The sequence below is a fragment of the Oryctolagus cuniculus genome, chromosome 18 (genome assembly GCF_051225735.1).
Source record: "Oryctolagus cuniculus isolate XC-2025 breed Fujian yellow rabbit chromosome 18, ASM5122573v1, whole genome shotgun sequence".
Taxonomy (NCBI): Eukaryota; Metazoa; Chordata; class Mammalia; order Lagomorpha; family Leporidae; genus Oryctolagus; species Oryctolagus cuniculus.
Window position 1 is genome coordinate 63,036,827 of NC_142884.1, and position 21,313 is coordinate 63,058,139.

At 49.7% G+C, this 21,313-nt stretch overlaps 1 protein-coding gene across 1 annotated transcript in view; it reads left to right on the forward strand.

Moving 5' to 3' along the window:
• Window positions 1-21,313, forward strand: part of WWP2 (WW domain containing E3 ubiquitin protein ligase 2) — a 159,429-nt gene that overhangs the window by 108,697 nt on the left and 29,419 nt on the right. The window contains exon 8 of the mRNA XM_002711669.5: window positions 5,457-5,661. Within this exon, the coding sequence (XP_002711715.3) occupies window positions 5,457-5,661 (205 nt within the window). The remainder of the gene's footprint in view (window positions 1-5,456; window positions 5,662-21,313) is intronic.

Below are 21,313 nucleotides of genomic sequence, written 5' to 3' on the forward strand. Positions count from 1 at the left end.
CTCTCTGCTGTGGCCAGGGAGTTCAGTGGAGGATGGCCCAGGTGCTTGGGCCCTGCACCCCATGGGAGACCAGGAAAAGCACCTGGCTCCTGGCTCCTGCCATCGGATCAGCGCGGTGCACTGGCCGCAGCGCGCCGGCCGCGGCGGCCATTGGAGGGTGAACCAACGGCAAAGGAAGACCTTTCTCTCTGTCTCTCTCTCTCACTGTCCACTCTGCCTGTCAAAAAAAAAAAATAAAAAAAAATAAAAAAAATAAAAAAATGTTTAGAGGCTGGTGTTGTGACCTAGTGGGTAAAGCTGCCACCTGCAGTACCAGCATCCCATATAGGTGCTAGTTCAAGTCCCAGCCACTCTACTTCCAATATAGCTCCTTGAGGGCTGGTGCAGCAGCTCACTAGGCTAATCCTCTGCCTTGCGGCGCCGGCACACCGGTTCTAGTCCCGGTCGGGGTGGCGGATTCTGTCCCGGTTGCCCCTCTTCCAGGCCAGCTTTCTGCTGTGGCCCGGGAGTGCAGTGGAGGATGGCTAAAGTGCTTGGGCCCTACACCCCATGGGATCTACATGCCATCGGATCAGCGCAGGGTGCTGGCTGCAGCGCGCTGGCTGCGGCGGCCATTGGAGGGTGAAACAACGACAAAAAGAAGACCTTTCTCTCTGTCTCTCTCTCTCACTGTCCACTCTGGCTGTCAAAAATAAATAAATAAATAAATAAAGAGAGAGAGAGAGAGAGAGAGAGAGAGAGAGCGCTCCTGTATGTAGTCTGGGAAAAGCAGCAGAGGAAGGTCTAAGTGCTTGGGCCCTGTACCCATGTTGGAAACCTGGAGAAACTCCTGGTTTCTGGCTTTGATTTGGCCCAGCACTGGCTGTTGTGGCCATCTAGGGAGTGATCCAGCAGATGGATAATGTCTCTCTCTCTCTCTCTGTAACTTTTAAAAAAAAAGTTTAAATCCAGTACCTTATAATGGTTTTTGAATAAAACCAAAAAAACCTTCATTATTCATATTTAGATGATGCAAAGAAATGAATTCCTTATTTTAAAAACAAATAAAGGGAAAGAATCAAGTCTTTCTCCTGCCTTTCCTTCACAAATAGTTCATCACTAAATAGTCCTTCACTAGATAGTTCATCAGGGAGGATTCTGTTTAAAGACTTATTCCAGGTTGATAAATGAAGAAGACATAATAGAATTAGCATGTTGCTATTTTTCAACCTCTAATGAGTTGTTATTTTTTAAAATATATATATATTTAAAATATTTATTTGAAAGAGTTACAGAGAGAGAGAAGGAAAGACAGAGAGAGAGAGGTCTTCAATCCACTGGTTCACTCCCAACTGCTGGAGCTGCGCTGATCTGAAGCCAGGAGCCAGGGGGTTCTTCGGGTCTCACACGTGGGTGCAGGGCCCCAAGGACTTGGCCATCTTCTACTGCTTTCCCAGGCCATAGCAGAGAGCTGGATCAGAAGTGGAGCAGCAGGACTCGAACTGGTGCCCATATGGGATGCGGGTACTGCAGGCAGTAGCTTGACATGCTATGCCACAGCACCAGCCCCTAGTTATTTAGTTATTTAAGTCTTATTTCTAAACTTGTTTATAAAATTGATATCTGCCTATTCGTGTATCAGAACCATACTTTTTTTGGTAGGATTTGTATTTGAAAGGCAGAGTTAGAGAGAGAGAGAGAGAGAGAGAGAGAGAGAGAGAGAGAGAGAGGTGTCTTCCATCTGCTGGTTCACTCCCCTGATGGCCACAACTGCCAGAGCTGAGCTGATTGAAAGCTATTAGCCAGGAGCTTCTTCTGGGTCTCCCATGTGGGTGCAGGGGTCCTGCTTTCCCAGGCCATAGCCGAGAGCTGGATGGGAAGTGGAACAGCCAGGTTTCAAACCGGCACCCTTATGGGAGACCAGCACTGCAGGTGGAGGTTTTACCCACTACCCCACAGTGGCGGCCCCCAGAGCCACACTGTTTTAATGTAGTTTTGTAATATGTTTTAGTACTTCAGACATACACCTACACACAGCATTCTTCTTGAGAATTGTCATGGCCATTCTTTTATATTTAGTTTTTCTTATAAGTTTTAGAAGGAGTTTATATGGTTTTGGAAAAAAAAAAAAAGTGATGGTATTTTTGGTTTTAATTGAGTAAAATTTCCAGATTTGTATAAAAAAGACTTGCTTTCTGTTGTGTTTTACTAGTTTAACTGGAGTAGGAATGGAGTGTAAAGTCTTGCATTTATGTTGGGTTAAGATTCACTGCAAAACATTTGGTCTTTCATTAAGCAACTGATTTAGCCCATGTGATGGTGTTTTGTATACCAGGGAGAGGGCAAGGGGGTAAATCGTAGATTATCCATAGCATCAGGCTCTGACCCACACTTGGCTTCATATCACGTGAAGGAACCATGGTCTCAGCTCACCAGTGGTCTCACGTTAGCCAGCAGGATCGTGGGACTGCTCAGGCTCATTACGATCTTGGAGTTGCATTGAAGGATGTGCAGAGAGGAGGTAGAGTGTAGTGAGGGAGGCAGACAGGGTGTGCAGTCGGTGCTGTGTGCCCTTGGCAGGTCTTGTAGCCGCTGAGTCCGAGCTTCCTCAACTGTAAAATTCAGAATATCAGTTGTGCTGACCTCTGTGAGTCTTGAGTGAGACAGTTCCAGGTTCTTTGCGCCTTGGCCCGCACGTCCTGTCATGCACGGTGAACTAGTTCTATTTAGTGGCTCCTCTGACTGTGCTTCTGGTGGTGTCTGATTTCTTGTGTCCCGTCCCGGTGTCATCTCTCAGGAGAGGCAGCAGAAGCATCTGCCCAGCAGAGAGCAGCCAGCTGGTGATGAATGTGTGGCCTAGAAACGCTAATCCCAGGCCTGTTGCCGGGAGGAGAGGACATTAATGAGAAACAGTGGCCGGACGCTTACTTGGAATTGCTCTGGGAGTGGAGTGGGGTGGGGGCCTGGGGCCAGCAAGTGCAATTCAGCTTAACAGGAGTGCCACTTGCTGGCAAGTCCCTGTGGCCCACAACCGAAGGATTCTGTGGTGAGCCCTTGGTCAGAAGAAAGGCAGGGGGAGCACACAGAGAACCTCGGCGTCAAGAAGATGAGGCTGTGGGATGACGACGCAGTTTCCTGTGCACTTCCGGTGGAAAGGTGTCGTCACGGTCGCCTGCGTAGGGACTGCTCTGCATGCGGCTTTCCTTTTCCAGGAAGCGCGGTTCTTTGAAACCTCGTGTGATCCTTGAGTGAGAGGATAACGCAGTGCCTTAGGGGCCTTGCAAACCCGAGTGGTCTTCGAAGAAGTAGAGAAGTGGAGACGTAAGGCTATCGCAGAACCTCTGTACCGTGCTTCTGTTTCTTTGTGTGGTGTCACCCTGGGGACGAGTCCTTGAGCTTTGGAGCCCCTTCTTCTTTTTTTTTTTTAAAGATATATTTTATTTATTTGAAATAAATAAATACAGAGAGAGGTAGAGACAGAGAGAGAGAGAGAGAGAGAGAGAGAGAGGTCTTCCAACCATTGGTTCACTCCCCAAATGGCTGCAGTGACCAGAGCTGAGCCAATCTGAAGCCAGGAGCCAGGAGATTCTTCTGGGTCTTAAACGTGGATGCAAAGGCCCAAGGACCTGAGCCATCTACTGCTTTCCCAGGCCATAGAAGAGAGCTAGATCAGAAGTGAAGCAGCCAGGACTCAAACTGGTACCCACATGGGATGCCAGCACTGCAGGTGGCATCCTTACCCACTATGCCATAGCGCTGGCACCTGTTCCATTTTTCTAAGTGCATAAAAATCTGGGAAGGACAGAATCTCTCCTCCCTGTGGACTCAGGACGAGCAGAGCAGGGTCTGATAATTCTCTTTCTTTGGCCCCATTCTTCCTTAATAAAGCCCTAATGCGCCTGTGTATTTTTCTCACTTTGTAAATAGTTTATCACACTTCATGCCATGTTTGGGCCTGTATTTAGAATTCTTCTCTAAGTTAAAGGCAAGAGAACCTGGAAAATTAATTTAATTTAGGCCTGATAGCCAGCCTGTAACCCCTCCTTCCAGTCCACATCTTTGAAAGAGCAAGCGTGGAAGGGGATGTCTTCTTCCTGGTGCCTTTGTAAAGGCAGGTGTGCTTCGTGTCTAGCAGACAGATGGCGGGTTAGACAACAGACCCGGTAATGCTGGCTCTGGCCGTGCTGCATTTATCAACAATATGCTGCCCTGTTAGCTTCATCCTTCCTGTTCCTCTTTCATTGCAGTCAGTGTAACTGCAGTGTGTGGATGATGGCCCAAGTGCTTGGGCCCCTGCCATGCATGTGGAAGACCTGGATGGAGTTTCAGGCTCCTGGCTTCAGCCTGGACCAGCCTGTACCATTGTGGCCGTTTATGCAGTCAACCAGTAAATGGAAGGTTGATCTCTCCTCCCTCCCTCCCTCCTTCCCTCCTTCTCTCTCCCTTTTTCTCTCCCTCTTCTTTTCACTCTCCCTCCCCCCTCTTCTCCTCCCATATAACTCTGCCTTTTAAATAAATAATAAATCTTTTAAAATTTTTTAAATGGAAAAATCTGGCAAGATTATATTAAACAGATAATATTTAATAAATTTATTTCAGATACAGACTCCCTCCTACCCCCTCGCACTTTCCTTTGGACCTGTGTTACTGACTTGCTATTGTTTTTTTAAGATTTATTTATTTTATTTGAAAGGCAGAGTTAGAGAAGGGAGAGAAAGAGAGAGAGAGAGACAGATTTTCCATCTGTTGGTTCACTCCCCAAATGACTGAAACGTCCAGGGCTGGGCCAGGCTGATACCAGGAGCCAGGAGTTCCTGTACTTAAAGCACTTGGGCCATCTTTCCCAGGCATTAGCAGGGAGCTGAATTGGAAGTGGAGCAGCCAGGACACAAACTGGCACCCATATGTAACTCTAGCATCATAGGCAACAGCTTAAACCGCTGTGCCAAAACACCAGCCCCTTGCTATCTTTTTTATTGTTGTTGTTATAATTTATTTCACTTATTTGAAAGGCAGAGTTACAGAAAGAGCAGGAAAGACAGAGGGAGAGAGATCTTCCATCTGCTGGTTTGCTCTCCAAATGGCTGCAACCACTGGGGCTGTGTCAGATGGAAGCCAGGAGCCAGGAGCTTCTTCAGGTCTGATGTGTGTGCAGAGGCCCAAGCGCTTGGGCCATCTTCCAGTGCTGTCCTGGGCACACTAGCAGGGAGCTGGATTGGAAGTGGAGCAGCTGGGACTCGAACTGGCACCCGTAGGAGATGCTGGCATCACAGGTTGCAGTTTTACCAGCTACAGCACAATGCCGGTGCACTTGCTGTCATTTCTAAAGTTCTGTTTTGTAAAACTTTGTGCTGTTGCTGGATGCAGGTAGGTAACCTTTCAGATACTGTGTTAGCACATTAAGTGAAAAGCCTAGGAAGTCTAAACAAAATTCTCATTCTTACTTGATCTCTAAAATATGATTTGTGCATTTTCAGTGAATGACGAGCCCACTGCAGCCACTGATCCCGAAGAACCTGTTGTTGGTGTGACGTCCCCACCTTCTGCAGCCCTGAGTGTGACCCCGAGCCCAAACACCACGTCCCTGCCTGCCCCAGCCACCCCAGCTGAAGGAGAGGAACCCAGTACCTCGGGTACACAGGTGCCAGCAGCTGCGCAGGCCCCCGATGCTCTGCCTGCCGGGTGAGTGGTCTCTGTCCTGCAAGGATGCGTTCCTCCCCCACTGAGGCTCCCTCACTGCGGCCAAAGCATGCTGGTCGTGTACAGCTTGCTGCCAGCAGCGAGGGGTCCCTGGGGAGGCTGCTGTGCACGGAAGCATGGGAGGTGTGGACGAACTGCTTGTTCTGTAGGCATCTGGAAGAGAATCTAGATTGTCAGGGGCAGAATCAGTGTTGCCTTTTACCAAGACTGGAGATGAACAGCTGGACTCAGTGTGGCCTTTGTGGAACAAGGAGCTCCTTTTGCCTTCCTGAATCCTGCCTTGGAGACAGCTTTTCACCCTTGAATTTCACCCGTAGCCTGGGGCGGGTATGACCTACACTGTGGAGGTGCTGTACCTCTGTTAACTCATAGCCGTGGGCTATGAGTTTTCATTTCACGTGGGCTATGTGTTTTCCTTGCTGTCTTTTAGAGGAGAATTAAATCTGATGATAAAGACCTGAGGCCATAAGAAAATGGCCCTCATAAGCCAAAGGGAAGTTCAAGTTCTACCATAGGGTAAGTGGAGATGAAGAGCTGGGAGCTGGAAACCAAGTAGATCTGGGTTTGAATCCCCCTCCAGCCTCTGGGGGATTGGCCCAGTGATTGGTGGAGATAAGAAGTCATCTACATCTCGAAGGAGGTTAAGGAACTTAAGTAGATGGTGGGCGGGAAGCACTCGCTGAATGGTGGGCATTGTGCCTGGGGAGTGACGTTTCTGAAGTGGTTGAGAAGGAGCAGCTGTGCAGGCAGTGGATGCCTCTGCCCTGGGGTGCGAGGTCTTCTCCCAAACTGCTGGTCGCCTTCAGGGCTGGGCCCATTCTCCCGCCTGTTGTCAGTTTGGTACGGAGGAAAGCCAATGTCCACGTTGCTCTGGTCACAGGTGGCCTGGCTGCTGTTGGCTTGGGGGTGGTGTGTGTCACGTGCACCCTTCCAGTTTGTGAACAGCGAGGAAGAGTGTAAGGGCTCTTGCTTGATGTCTGGTGGTCTGGACTGTTCTTGGGCCGCTTCTAAAAACCTGGTGTTTGAAACCAAGGCCTGAGTGATTTTGCCGCAGCGTCGCTGCATCCCTAGCCTTGGCACGCCACCCCCTTCCTGTCTCGTGAAGTCCAATGACCGACACCTGTTGCAGATGATCCTCAAACCTCCAGCCTGGAGAGGACGGGGGCATCGAGGGGCTGCTCCTCTTGGGTGTTCCGGGACGTTCCCGATTGCTTCACAAGATTGTTCACCCGTTGCCTGTGTCTGACAGCTCCCTACACAGGCCTCTCTGCTCTTCTGTGTGTGGTGAGGAAGACAGCGGGACCTTCGTTCAGTTTACGGTTTCTGATCTGCAGGCTGTAATTTGGGGGGATCAGGGCAGAATCATTTTGGCAGAAAGGAGAGAAAATGGCGGCCCAGGTCCCCTGTGAGCTGTTTGTTTTCTTTCCGCTGAGCAAATGCCTGGAAGGCTGGCTGTACTCCTGTGTCAGTCACAGGCAATTAGGGCTAATGGCTCAACATGTCTTTATGCGGGGCGTGTGTGAGGGTTACTGTTCTCTGGGACTGAGCACTTCCTGTTTCCAGGCAGCTGAAAAACTCAAGGCTCTGAAAACCCTCTTTATTCTAATTCTGACGGCTCGAGGTGCCCAGGGACGCCGATTCCCTCCCGCGTCCTGCCAGACTGAAATGCTTGGCCAGGTACAGCTCAAACTGTATCTGCCCTTGGAGCCTTTGGAACGTGACGAGGCCCATGTTAACATGGACCATGGTCCTTGGTCGGAGACCCAGTTTGCCAGCCTACATGGGCTTCCTCGTGCCCATCTCTAAGGTTTCCAGGAGCCCTCAGTGCTTTATGGGCTGTCCTGGGCCTGGAGATCACCCGCTGCCCGACAGGAGATTGCCGCTGGCACTGGTGAGTCTAGTCGTGAGGACAGAAGCTTCCGGCTGGCTTTTCTGCGAGAGAAACCAAAAGGACTCTGTACAGTGACCCGCTTCCCTCTCAGAGACCTGCCGTCCCCACCTCCTTCATCCCTATTTAGTAATCAGGTTAGCAGACCCAGACAAGGCAGATTATTAGATTATTCCTGATGTCTTGGTTTCAGGAGTCAGGGGACCAATGAGAGAATGAAATGTGTCATTCTCATTTGGACGCCAGCAGGGGATGTGCTGCAGCAGGTGGGTTTACCTGCCATCATATAAAGAAATGCCGTGTGGCGCAGCGAGTAAGCCACCGCCTGCAATGTCAGCATGCCATATCGGGGCACTTTTTCTGAGTCCAGCTGCTCCACTTCTGATCCAGTTCCCTGCTCACGTGCCTAGGAAGGTACTGCAAGATGGCCTCAGTACTTGGGTCCCAGATAACCACGTGGGAGACCCAGATGGAGTTGCTGGCTCCTGGCTCTGGCCTGGCCCAGCCCCAGCCTTTGTGGCCATTTGAAGAGTGTATCAGCTGATGGAGGATCTCTTTCTCTGTCACTATGCCTTTCAAATAAAATGGATCTTAAAAAAAAAAAAGAATAATAGGCCAGCACCGCTGCTCACTAGGCTAATCCTCCACCTGCAGCGCGGCACACCGGGTTCTAGTCCCAGTCGGGGTGCCGGATTCTGTCCCAGTTGCTCCTCTTCCAGGCCAGCTCTCTGCTGTGGCCCAGGAGTGCAGTGGAGGATGGTCCAGGTCCTTGGGCCCTGCACCCGCGTGGGAGACCGGGAGAAGCACCTGGCTCCTGGCTTTGGATCAGTGCGGTGCGCCGGCCACTGCGCGTCAGCCGCAGCGGCCATTGGAGGGTGAACCAATGGCAAAGGAAGACCTTTCTCTTTGTCTCTCTCTCACTGTCTACTCTGCCTGTCAAAAACAAAAAACAAACAAAAAACAACAACAACAAAAAAGAATAATAGAAGAGAAATACATCTTTCTGAATTTATTAAATGCCTTTATCTCTTGGGGGAAATCTATCAATGTAGCTTCTACAACAAGCACCTACTAGTACCCAAGTTATACCTTAAAGATTTTGCATGATTCATTCTATCATTAACCAAAATGCTCATTACTGTTTAAGACAAATCAAGTCCAAGGTCGGGGAATGCAAACTGCAGTCCTCAACAAGCAGTGGCCTTTTGCTCGGATGTTGTCAGTGCCTGCTCTGGTCACTCGGGTTCTTCCTGCCTCGTCAGCTTGTTCGTTTCCAAAGCTTCCTTGGGACCTGATGCCAACTTCCGTATCTGACTCTTGAACCCGTTCCTCTTGTGATCCATTGGCTGGACAGCTCTGCCTGGGTCTCTTAACCCAACCTGTCTAAAGCAGAACTCATCATCCTACCTACCCCATCCAGGCTAGAATCTGGTTCCCCTCCTGACGACAGTGCTACCTTTCCCCTGGGTGACTACTCAGTTGTCCACCTTTCACTTTTCCTGATGCCCACCACCTGCAAGTTCTGCCTCTGGCCCTCCAGACCCTGCGTCTCAGCTCCCCACGCTTCTGCTTACAGCTGACCACAGGTGCAGTTCTAATCATGGTTTGTTGAGTGGTTCTCTCCTCTGCTGTTCTGTGAGTACCATAGAGGCAGGGATCATGACTTTCCTACTTGGCACTGTATGCCTAGAACCAGGGCTTTAAAGATTTTATTTATTTGTTTGAGAGGTAGAGATACAGACAGTGAGAGGGAGAGACAAAGATCTTCCTTCCGTTGCTTCACTCCCAAATGGCCGCAACGGCTGGAGCTGCGCCAATCCGAAGCCAGGAGCCAGGAGCTTCCTCCTGGTCTCCCATGCGGATGCAGGGGCCCAAAGACTTGGGCCATCTGCTACTGCTTTCCCAGGCCACAGCAGAGAGCTGGATCGGAAGAGGAGCAGCCAGGACTAGAACCGCCCATATGGGATGCTGGCACCGCAGGCGGAGGATTAACCTACTGAGCCACAGCCGTCGGCCCCCTCCCAGTCTATTTAACCTTTTAAAATAAAGTTCTGAACGTGACCTTTCACCACTTAGAATGCTGCAGTGGCTTCCTCTTGTCCTTAGGGATAACTTCCCAAATCCTTAGTAAAAGTCCCGCATGATATTAGCCCATCTGCCACTCTAGTCTTCAGTGGAAGCCACGTCTGCTTCTCTGAGCTGTAGCTTAACAGCGTTCGTTTGACAAGTGCACCACCCTCTCTCTGGACTGAAGATCCTCCCCGAAGCTAATTACTCTTTCTGAAACCTTCCTCAACCCTCTGTAAGTGAATTCCTATATGTCTTTGAGACTCAGCTTAATCAGTAACTCCCGTGATCCCCGGTGGACAAGGCTAAATGACTGAGTGTGCGTGTGTAACTCTTCTCGTGCTGGTGAATGCTTGTTTCATGTCTCTCTGCCCTCCTGGGCCATAAATGCCAAGATGGCAGGGTGTCTGATACGACGCAGGCCCCTAAGACATACTTGTAATGAATAAATGAGTGAATTTAAATGTCATCATTTTTTTCCATATGGATGCATGAATTTTTTAAAAAGATTTTTATTTATTTATTTGACAAGTAGAGTTGCAGATAGTGAAAGAGAGAGACAGAAAGAAAGGTCTTCCATCTGATGGTTCACTCCCCAGATGGCCGCAACAGCTGGAGCTGCACCAATCCGAAGCCAGGAGCCAGGAGCTTCCTCCTGGTCTCCCACATGTGTGCAGGGGCCCAAGGCCTTGGGCCATCTTCTACTGCTTTCTCAGGCCATAGCAGAGAGCTGGATCAGAAGAGGAGTAGCCGGGACTAGAACCAGTGCCCATATGGGATGCTGGCGCCACAGGCAGGGGATTAACCCACTGTGCCATGGTGCTGGCCCCACATGAATGTATTATGCTTCTTTGCCTCTAAGAAAAAGCAACTATTTACAAGGATGTTGCATTTTCTTCCCAAAGGTGAGAAAGTGGAGGCCTGTGCTATCATTCACTGGGTTGATTGGCTTCAGGTTCATGTATGTGTCTTTTGGAGCAGGTGTTTGGTGCAGCAACACTGCGTGGGGTGGGCTGCATTCCATGTCCGAGTGCCCAGATTCAATTCTAGCTACAATTCCAATTCCAGCTCCCTGCTAGTATGCACCCTGGGAGGCAGCAGGTGATGGTTCAAGTACTTGAGTTCCTGTCACCCGAATGGGAGACCTCGATGAAATTCCTGGCCTCAGCGATTGCAGGCATTTGGGCAGCAGATGGATCTCTCTCTCTCTCTCTCTTCCTCTGTCTTTGCCTTTCAAATTTGAAAAAGAGAGAGGAGAGCTAAAGCAAAATGAAACAAACAAAACCTCTAACTTCAAAATCAAAACACAAACATGCATCTCTGGCGGGTCAGAATGCTGTGAACTGCCTTGCACACAGGCAGATGCTTCCGGGCTGACCTGGCTTGCTTTCTGGTTCCCAGCTGACTGTTTGCAGCTTCATGTTCTCAGCTTCGCCGTCCCCTGTAGGAGCGGTGGCAGCAGGCTCCCCCGGGAACCCCACAGGCATGTTTCCCAGGCTGCTGTGCTGCCTTCCTGATGTTTGTCCTGGGTGAGAGTGCTCAGACACATGTGCGTATTTTAGGGACCAAATACAGTTACAAATACAGTACTTCATGTCCCTTTCTCTCTCTGTCTCTAAAACGTCCTTTCTGTAGCTTTCCATTTAGCTTGAAGGAAACCCCTGGAAGAGTGTGACGTTTTCAGATTGCAAATGTCTGCTCTATAAGGGACGGGTGCTGGAAGGTTCTGGAGGCTCCTGAGACAGTGGTCCAGGCAGGGGACAACTGGAAGTGAGGCTGCTTTTGTCAGCTGGCCTGGCGTCTGGTTTTTATCAGCGCTGAGCCTGCTTGGGGGACCGAGTGCTTATTACCAGACTGTGTGTGTGTGGCTTTGAACAACTGCAAGTGTATCCAGGCTCTGCAGCCTGCTCTGCCCCTCACACACAGAGGCACATTATTTCACCCTGGCAGTGCACACCCCTGCGGTTTCTTACATAAGGGAGGGCGTTGTGTTTGGACGGCCAGCGCAGCTCAGCCGGCCGGCTCAGCGCAGCCCGCCGCTCCACACTGGCGCTTGCTCCCTCAGTCATTGGCTCCCTGTCGTTTCCTGCCTGGGAGTGGGCTACATTGAGGAGGGGCTGTTTTCTGCATCTCTTGGATATGCCACCTCCCCTCTTGTTTCGCCCAGTCGTGGAGACCCGGAGAGACTTTGTCTACGTGGTCCCAGAGACGCTGTCAGTGATGGCAGCCCTGCAGCAGTCCTGTGGTGGTGTTTGTGGAGACCTTGTAGAGAGACGCTGGCACTGGGAGTGTCTCTGCTAAGTTACAAAGCAGCTGCTGCCATCGGATTTCGTTCCAGAGTCACGCTCAGCAATAGGCAAAGAGCGTAGGCCAAGGAGTTCTAACGCAGTGCTTCCCAAGTGATTTGTGAAGACCCAGTCCTTGGTTGTGGCTGTTGTATTTTTAGCTTTGTAATCCGTTACAGATCCTTTTGTTCTGTGCTTTGTTCAGAGGGATGAAACTACTGGTCACATATCTGGATGTTGAAGCAACATCAAAGGGACCAAGTCTCTTTGAGAAACTTCTATACTCTTCTAGTCATGGGGCAGTAACGAGCACTTTGGGCCATGGGCCTCGCTTTGAGTAGTGCCCGATTAAAGGGATTATAGCAGGGCGTGGGGGCCTTCCCCCTAGACTGATTTCGTTCTTGGCTCTGCGACGATTATTAGGTGCTCGAGCCGTGCCAAACAGGATGCATGTCTGGCTCCGCCGCCTCACCTCGGAACAGGCAGCTTATTTCCATGGATTCTCCTGCTGTCAGAGGCTGGGCCGTGACGTATTCTTGCCCTCCCCAGGTGTGTGTCTTCATGCAGAATTACTGATTTTCATTTTCACACACTTCCTCAAGAACTCAACAGCCGGGATTATTGTGTCCGCTTCTGTGTCCCCAGCACGGCACTTGGCCTCTAGAGACGCGCAGTGGGAAGTGTCTGTTGAATGAGAGCTACGTGATCTCACATTCTCAGTAGTCCTTAATGTTTGAGACACTTTGTTCTGTAAATCTTCCTATAAAATCCCACTGATGGGATAGTAGAGAAAAACACAGCGAGAGACAACACCCACCCAGATCTAACTTGTGGCGTTTGGTGTACACCGTGTACCGTGTACCGTGTACCATGTACCGTGTGTGTGTTCTCTTCCTGACTGTCAGTCCTACATAGCTGTGTGTGTGCTAACCGTTTACAATGTATAGGGGGCTGCTGGCTTTCATACGTGGGTTTTTTTGATGTAGGTTTCACAACTCTGTGAGGGAGCTACTTTTATGTTCATCCTGCAAATGCGCAAACCTGAAACAGTTTGCCTGACATCACATACGAGGATATCCACACACAATTCTACCAAAATTTGATCATCTTATCTTATGTGCTTTTAAAGTGTGTTTTGATTCCACGCTACTGCAAGCATGCTGGTGTGAGTGGTGACGAATACAGGAAAGCCGTTCAGGCCTTCATGAGACTGCACTGATGTGCTGGAGGTCTTCCTCTCTCGTTAGCCCCTGGATGAATAGGAGGTGACCAGTACAGTTGGACGTCCTGTGTGTGAACTTCTCTTTGATCCCATTCCCTGAAGACAGAAATCCGTGGCATTTGAGGCACATTTCAACTGCTGTGTGATATTCTGTTGTGTGAGCAGGTGCAAACCTATCGATTCTCTTCTTTCTATGCAAGTATAAACCTTGCTGCAGTGAAGTTTGTAATGGATGCGTTTTTGTGCACCGTTTGCGTCTTTCTGTGTTTCCCCACTGGAGGGGATGAAGAACTTGGGCTCTAGTGACTAACCGTCAAGTTGCTTTCTCAGAGCCCGCGGTCCAGGCACGCCCCTGGGAGCCTGCATCCCTGGTAGATCGGCCAGGCCTTCTCATTCCGACCAGGCCCACGGATGGCAGTGGTGTTTCCTGGTGGTTTTAATTCGAGTTTCCTCAGTTACCCCATGATTGAGCCTCTTTTTGATGTTTGGGTTTGGCTCCTTGGTTTCCTTTTTGCCCGTTTTCCTGCGTGGCTACCCGAGTTATCGTCTTCAACTGCACGGTCCCTGATACGTGCTGGATACAAAATGCTTCGTGATTTGCCTCACAAACATTTTCTCCTCCTCTGTAGCTCTTCTTTTCACTTTGTTCATGTACTTTTGTTATACAGAAGCTTAAATCTCAAAATAGTCAAATTTGGCCGGCGCCGCGGCTCACTAGGCTAATCCTCCGCCTTACGGCGCCGGCACACCGGGTTCTAGTCCTGGTCGGGGCGCAGGATTCTGTCCCGGTTGCCCCTCTTCCAGGCCAGCTCTCTGCTGTGGCCAGGGAGTACAGTGGAGGATGGCCCAAGTGCTTGGGCCCTGCACCCCATGGGAGACCAGGAGAAGTACCTGACTCCTGCCATCGGATCAGCACAGCAGCCATTGGAGGGTGAACCAACGGCAAAGGAAGACCTTTCTCTCTGTCTCTCTCTCTCACTTTCCACTCTGCCTATCAAAACAAAACAAAACAAAAAAAGAAAAACAAAATAGTCAAATTTTTCATGGGCCTTTAGTGTCTTATCTAACATGTTTCCCTACTCTGAAACTGTAATAATTGTACTCACATGCATGCAACCTTACATTTTCATTTTGATATCCATTTTATTCCACTTCAGTATCTTTAAAATCAGGATGTGATTTATTTATTTTTGACAGGCAGAGTTAGTGAGAGAGAGACAGAGAAAAAGGTCTTCCTTTTTTTGTTGTTTCACCCCCGAAATGGCTGCTACAGCCGGCACGTTGTGCCGATCTGAAGCCAGGAGCCAGGTACTTCTCCTGGTCTCCCATGGGGTGCAGGGCCCAAGCACTTGGGCCATCCTCCACTGCACTTGTGGGCCACAGCAGAGAGCTGGCCTGGAAGAGGAGCAACCGGGACAGAATCCGATGCCCCGACTGGGACTAGAACCCGGTGTGCCGGCGCCGCAGGCAGAGGATTAGCCTAGTGAGCCGCGGCGCAGGCCAAGGATGCGATTTATAACCATGAATCTATCATAGCTTATTTGGCAGTCCCTTTTTCTTTCCTAGTGAAACTTTTTTTTTTTTTTTTTTTTTTTTTTGACAGGCAGAGTAGACAGTGAGAGAGAGACAGAAAGAAAGGTCTTCCTTTTGCCATTGGTTCACCCTCCAATGGCTGCCACCGCTGGCACGCTGCGGCCAGCGCACCGCGCTGATCCGATGGCAGGAGCCAGGTACTTATCCTGGTCTCCCATGGGGTGCAGGGCCCAAGCACTTGGGCCATCCTCCACTGCCTTCCCGGGCCACAGCAGAGAGCTGGCCTGGAAGAGGGGCAACCGGGACAGAATCCGGAGCCCCGACCGGGCCTAGTGAAACTTTTTTTAAAAAGATTTATTTTATTTATTTGAAAGAGTTGCAGAGAGAGGTAGAGCCAGAGAGAGAGAGGTCTTCCATTCCACTGATTCACTCCCCTAATGACCACAACGGCCAGAGTTGAGCCGATCCGAAGTCAGCAGCCAGGAGCTTCTTCCAGGTGTCCCACGCAGGAGCAGGGGCACAAGGACTTGGGCCAACTTCTGCTTTCCCAGTCCATAGCAGAGAGCTGGATCAGAAGAGGAGCAGCTGGGACTTGAACCGGCTGGGATGCTGGCGCTGCAGACTGGGGCTTTAACCCACTGTGCCACATCGCTGGCCCCTCTTAGTGAAACTTGTAAAAAATCTGTATTTATTTCAAAGATAATATGAGAAAGAGAGAGAGAGAGAAGGAGAGGGAGAGAAAGAGGTCTTCTATCCAATGGTCCAGTGATTCACTCCCCAAAAGACTGCAATGACTGGACTTGGGCCAGGCCTAAGCCAAGAGTCAGGAACTCCATCTGGGTCTCCCAGGTGGGTGGCAGGGGCCCAAGTACTTGGGGCCATCTTCCACTGCCTTCCCAGGCGCATTAGCAGGGAGCTAAATCAGAAGAGGAGCAGCTGGGACTTAAACCGGCACCCATGTGGGATGCTGGCAGTGCAGAGAGTGGCTTAACCTGTTGTACTACAGTGGCAGCTTCCTTAGTGAAATTTTAGATTTACTGAAAAACTGTATAGTTATATAATTTTTAAACAAAATTTTGGTGGTTTTAGGTATGTTATTTATGAACTTTCTTTTCTACCCATTATATTGTAAACAACTGAACAAGTCAGTATTCATTTATGATGTTTTTTTTTAAAGATTTATTTATTTGAAAGTCAGAGTTACAGAGGGGCAGAGGCAGAGAGAGAGAGAGAGAGAGAGAATCTTCCATTTGTTGGTTCACTCCCCAGTTGGCTGCAGCAGCCAGAACTGTGCCAGTCCGAAGCCAGGAGCCAAGATTTTCCTCTGGGTCTCCCACGTGGGTGCAGGGGCCCAGGCACTTGGCCCATATTCTACTGCTTTCCCAGGCCATGGCAGAGCTGGATCAGAAGTGGAGCAGCTGGGACTTGAACTGGCGCCCATATGGAATGCAAGAACTGCAGGCAGCAGCTTTACCTGCTACCCCCTAGCACAGGCCCCTACAATGTTAATTTCAACAGATGACTTTTCATTAAGAATAACATACTCTATTTTATTAGTCCTCCAATTGGGGGCATTTATGTTGTTTCCAGTTTTTCTGTAACTGTTTTAACAGATCTGCTTATACCTAAGGGGTGTTCCTGCAGTAAGGGTTTTGACCAGGTTACCAGATTGTCCTTTGGAAACAGGGTACCCATTTTTGCTCCCACCACCCATTTTTGAGAGTGACCATTTCCCTGCATTGCCAACCTTTTATCTGCAAAAATGTTTTAAAACCATGTTTGCATGTTCCTTTTCCTCCCGTCTTGCCTCCCTGTGAAAGCATGTATTTTGGTATTGCCAGCTTCCATGAAGAGCTCTGGGGACTTTTCCAGGGCAGAGCAAACGGAATGGCTGCAGAGGGAAGGAGAAGAAAACCAGGCTGAATTCTGGAGCCTCTGTAGCTGCTGCTGTGCCCAGAGGCCATAAAGCGCGGGTTGTTGGTGTTATTAAAAGGAGTTTGGTGTGCTTAGATTTAAAGCCTAGTTCAATATTTCAGGAAGGGTTCTTGGGGGAAGGACTGAATTTAACACATTTCCTTCCCAGTTTACAAAGAACCTACTGAAGCAATAAAAACAGTGAGCAGGAGCTGTGTTCCATTGCACTCCGATTTCTGACTCATAAAACAGTCTGAAAACATCCCTGCAGAGGAAGTAAATCTTAGAGCTCACCCCGGAAGAGGCCAGAGCTTGGTGGGAGGGGGACTGGATTCAGAGGCATTTATTATAGGAACATAAAATACAGCAATATGATTTTCATGTCCTTTTTTTCATCTGTGGGGAGTAGAACTTCTGCATAGGAAGCTTTAAGAATACTTGACTGCTTCTAACGTATTCTTGTTGACATTTAGTTTTTGTCTAAGTAAGCAGCAGGGCACGTTTTCTTTAGATTGCGTGAGGGTTTTGGAATGATCTTGTTTTCTGTTGGAGAGAGTGAATTTCAGTTGAGAATCAACTTTTCCAATGCCCAGTGCCCATGCCAATCAGAAATGAACAATGAACATATTAATGAATAATATGATATTTGAGTTTTTGTGTCTTTAAAAATTTTCTTTTAATTTATTTGGAAGGCAGAGTGACAGAGAGAGAGAGAGAGAGAGAGTGCTCTTCCATCCATGGATGCACCCCGCAAATGTCTGCAACAGCCAGGGAATTCATCATAGAGGGGAGGAAGATACACAGCTAAGCAAAGGGCAGTCAGAGCCCACTGGGGGAGCCAGTGTTGTGGTCAGCTTCCCGGGAAGGCAGTGGATGGTGGTACACGTGTTTGAGCTCCTGCCACCATGTCGGAGACCCAGATGGAGTTTCTGGCTTCTGGCTTCTAGCTTCTGGTTTCTGGCTTCTGGCTTCTGGCTTCTGGCGTTGGCATGGCCTAGCCCTAGCTGTTGCAGGCATTTGGAGAGTTAACCAGTAGATGAAAGATCTTTCTCTCTCTCTCTCTCTCTCTGTTGCCCTGCCTTTCAAGTCAATCAATAAATAAGTCTTTATTTAAAAAAAAAAAAAAGAACACACTTTGGAGCGAGGATAATACAGGAACAAGAAAAGTGACTAAGATGGATTGAAATTGGAAAAGGCTTTTCAAGTGCTTTAGAAAACGAAGACCCCATGCCGTCCCCGGCCCAGCTGAATGCTACTCATTGAAGGCCAGGGAGCAATATGTTGGGTAGGGACCTGGTACAAACTCGGTGCTTTGAACACGGTTTCTGAGAGCATCAAAGAAAGCTCTTCAGTGGGAGTGGATGTGACCCACGTGACCAAGATGTGGGGCTGAGACCCATGGGTGGTTTGCTTGTCAGGCCTTTTAATCTCAGTGTGACGAAGATGCTTGTAAGGGACTGAACCTAACCCATGACAGGGCCATGCTGATTAAAAGCCAATGCCAGCATCGCCTTCTTGGCATGGGGAGACCAAACCAAGACAGTCAGAAGGCTTAGTCCCTGTGGGTCAGCAGTTACTGGGGAGAAGTGAGAGACGCATTGAGCAGCTGTGCCACACGAGTGAAGGGGACAGATCTGTGTGAATTGTGAACAGCCATGAGGGTGGGGGAGGGAGGCCAGGTTAGGGATCAGGGAGGACCCGTGTGCACATTGAATCCGAGCAGGAGTCCAGTTTTAAAAGGAAAAACATGGATGTCAAAAAAGATAATGGAAGAAAGGTCTTGTTCCTCCGGCAGCCCTTCTAGCTGAGCCAATTGAGAGAGTTCCCAGAAGGACCTAGAGGTTGGCCAGACAATAACAGCCCCCAAAAGAGAGACTTTGGTTTCCAGGATCAGCTGCGATCAAAGATGGGAGGGGCGCGTCGTGTCTGGGCCTGTGCACTCGGAGGAGCCTCGGAAACCCGAAAAGGAGGAAAGAGGACTCAGCCCCGCTTTCGGCTCTGCAGCACGTGGGAAAACCACTGTGTCCGTGCCAGGCGTTTACTCCGTGCAGTGTGGAGTGTTATCCTGTCTTCAAGTGAAAATATTAGCCAAAGTGGAATAAAGCCAGAGTTCTCCCCTAGTCTCAGATGAAAGATCCAAAGTGGAGACTGCCAATAAAATGAAAATTGTAACAGTTTTTGGAATTTAAAAAAATGTTTTTAGGTTTTTTTTTTTTTTAATTTCTAGTTGCTACACCAGGTGTTCTGTCTCATAATAGGAGCAGCCCACCTGTCTTCCAAACTGTGACTTCGGAAGGAGGAGACTAGAGCTGGGGGGTGGGGGACTTGTGTGCTACACAGCTGCACACGGAGCCCCTGCCCTGCAGGAGTGGAAGGATCTGGCCGAGCTCTTAGGGAGCGCTGGAGCGTAGTCAGCTGCTGAAATCACGCTCGGAGCAAATGTCACGAGAGAGCGGTTGGCGGCGTTGCTTCCAAGTGCTTCCATTTTTCAGTCCTGGCTGTGAAGCCAAGTGCCTTGCTCGTTTCCAGATGCAGATGAATAAAGAGAGCATCTGATTTGCTGCTGTGTTGCAGAGCAGACAGGAGCTGGAGAGCTGGCGTGAAGCCACTGTCTGTTAGTGGCCTTCCTTGCCCAGATGCCACACAGGGATGGCAGCCTCTGGAGCTGGTGGCATCCGCTCTGCTTTGTCTTTAATTCAGAAAGGCATGGCAGGAGGTGGGGGTGGGGAGAAGATCTTTAACTTCCCCCAGTGTACATTTTCTTTTCTTTTTTTAAAGATACATTTATTTATTTGAAAGTCATGGTTACACAGGGAGAAGAGGAGAGGGAGAGGGAGAGAGAGAGAGAGAGAGAGGTCTTCTATCCACTGGTTTACTGCCCAGTTGGCCACAATGGCCGGAGCTGTGCCAATCCAAAGCCAGGAGCCAGGAGCTGCTTCTGGGTCTCTCATGGGAGTGCAGGGGCCCAAGGACTTGGGCCATCTTCTACAGCTTCCCAGGCCATAGCAGAGAGCTGGACAGGAAGTGGAGCAGCCAGGACTCAAACTGGTGCCCACAAGAGATGCACTGCAGGCGGCGGCTTTACTCTATATGCCACAGTGCCAATCCCCCATTGTACATTTTGATCTGGCCTCTGAATACGGAAGATTCTACCCTGTTAACAGGATATGGAATGAAGTTTGAAGATCTTCCTTTTGCCATGTGGTAGGAGGAAGGGACCGAGGCGTTGGAGTCAATCCCCAGGATTCTGTGCAGTCAGAAACTTGAGCAAGAACACCTAGGAAGGCCGGCGCCGTGGCTCACTAGGCTAATCCTCCGCCTTGCGGCGCCGGCACACCGGGTTCTAGTCCCGGTCGGGGCGCAGGATTCTGTCCCAGTTGTCCCTCTTCCAGGCCAGCTCTCTGCTGTGGCCAGGGAGTGCAGTGGAGGATGGCCCAAGTGCTTGGGCCCTGCACCTCATGGGAGACCAGGAGAAGTACCTGGCTCCTGCCTTCGGATCAGCGCGGTGCACCGGCCACAGCGGCCATTGGAGGGTGAACCAATGGCAAAGGAAGACCTTTCTCTCTGTCTCTCTCTCTCACTGTCCACTCTGCCTGTCCAAAACAAAACAAAACAAAACAAAACAAAACACCTAGGAGAGCAAACGTTCCCAGGCGTCTTCTGTGGTATTTGGGTTATTAAGTAAGCACGTGGGACGTTGTAAGCCTGAGACTGTGCTTGAAGCTCCTGACCTAGCAAACGGCAACTTAACTTCGTTTATGAACCCACTGCAGCCTAACTTAGTGTGTCTTTTGGTAAGAGGCAGCCAATTTCAGCCAGTTACAGGCAGCCAGCTAATGCGCCCTTGCCCAGATGAAGCTGGGGCATCGCCGTCACACAGGTGGCTTCTCTGTCTGCCTCCTGTGTTTGGCCCTGTCAGAGCCTGCTGCTCCTGCCGCTGAGCAGAGCACTCTGAGCCTGTCTTGTTTTGGGTGCTCCCCAATTCATGAATTGTTCTTTGATCAAGCAATCTGTGAAATGTAATTTGTCTAAATTTTTTTTCTTTTTAACATCAGCATTTTGTCTTTCAACACAGTGGACTCCTTTTAGGGGCTGTGTGTGCAGCCACCAGGGCTGGCCCTCCCCAAGGTGTAGGAGGGGCAGCTTCTTCTGGTAGATGGAATCTGAACAGAGGAACAGAGGGTTGGGATTAAGGTAGAGCCTAGAAATGCACACACTCATACCCGCAGCTGTCTGGATCCTACAGGGCTCCTTCATCGATGCCAGTGCGAGGGAAACCTGGTGGCTGTGAGGTTGGGAAGGGGACTATACCTTGTTTTCCGTTTAATGGGGTCCCTACAAATTCCAGTTCACCTTCCTTTTCCTCTGTTTCTTCCTTTCCGGAAGACATTCTAGAAGTCCTAGGTTTCAGGGGCAGAGTGGAGTTGGAATCCCACATAAGAGTTATTATGCTTCCCTGGGCCTCAGTTGCTCAATGATGTTGGCCTTCCCTCCCTAAAGGATAGAAGCAAGGATTGTGTGAGGTAAGGGCCGGTGCTGTGGCACAGTAGGTTAAAGCCCTGGATACAGCACTGGCATCCTGTGTGGGCCCTGGTTCAAGTCCTGGCTGCTCCACTTCCAATTCAGTTCCCTGCTAATGTACCTGGGAAAGCAGCAGAAGGTGGTCCAAGTCTCTGGGCCCTTGTACCCATGTGGGAGGCCTGGAAGAAGCTCCTGACTTCTGAT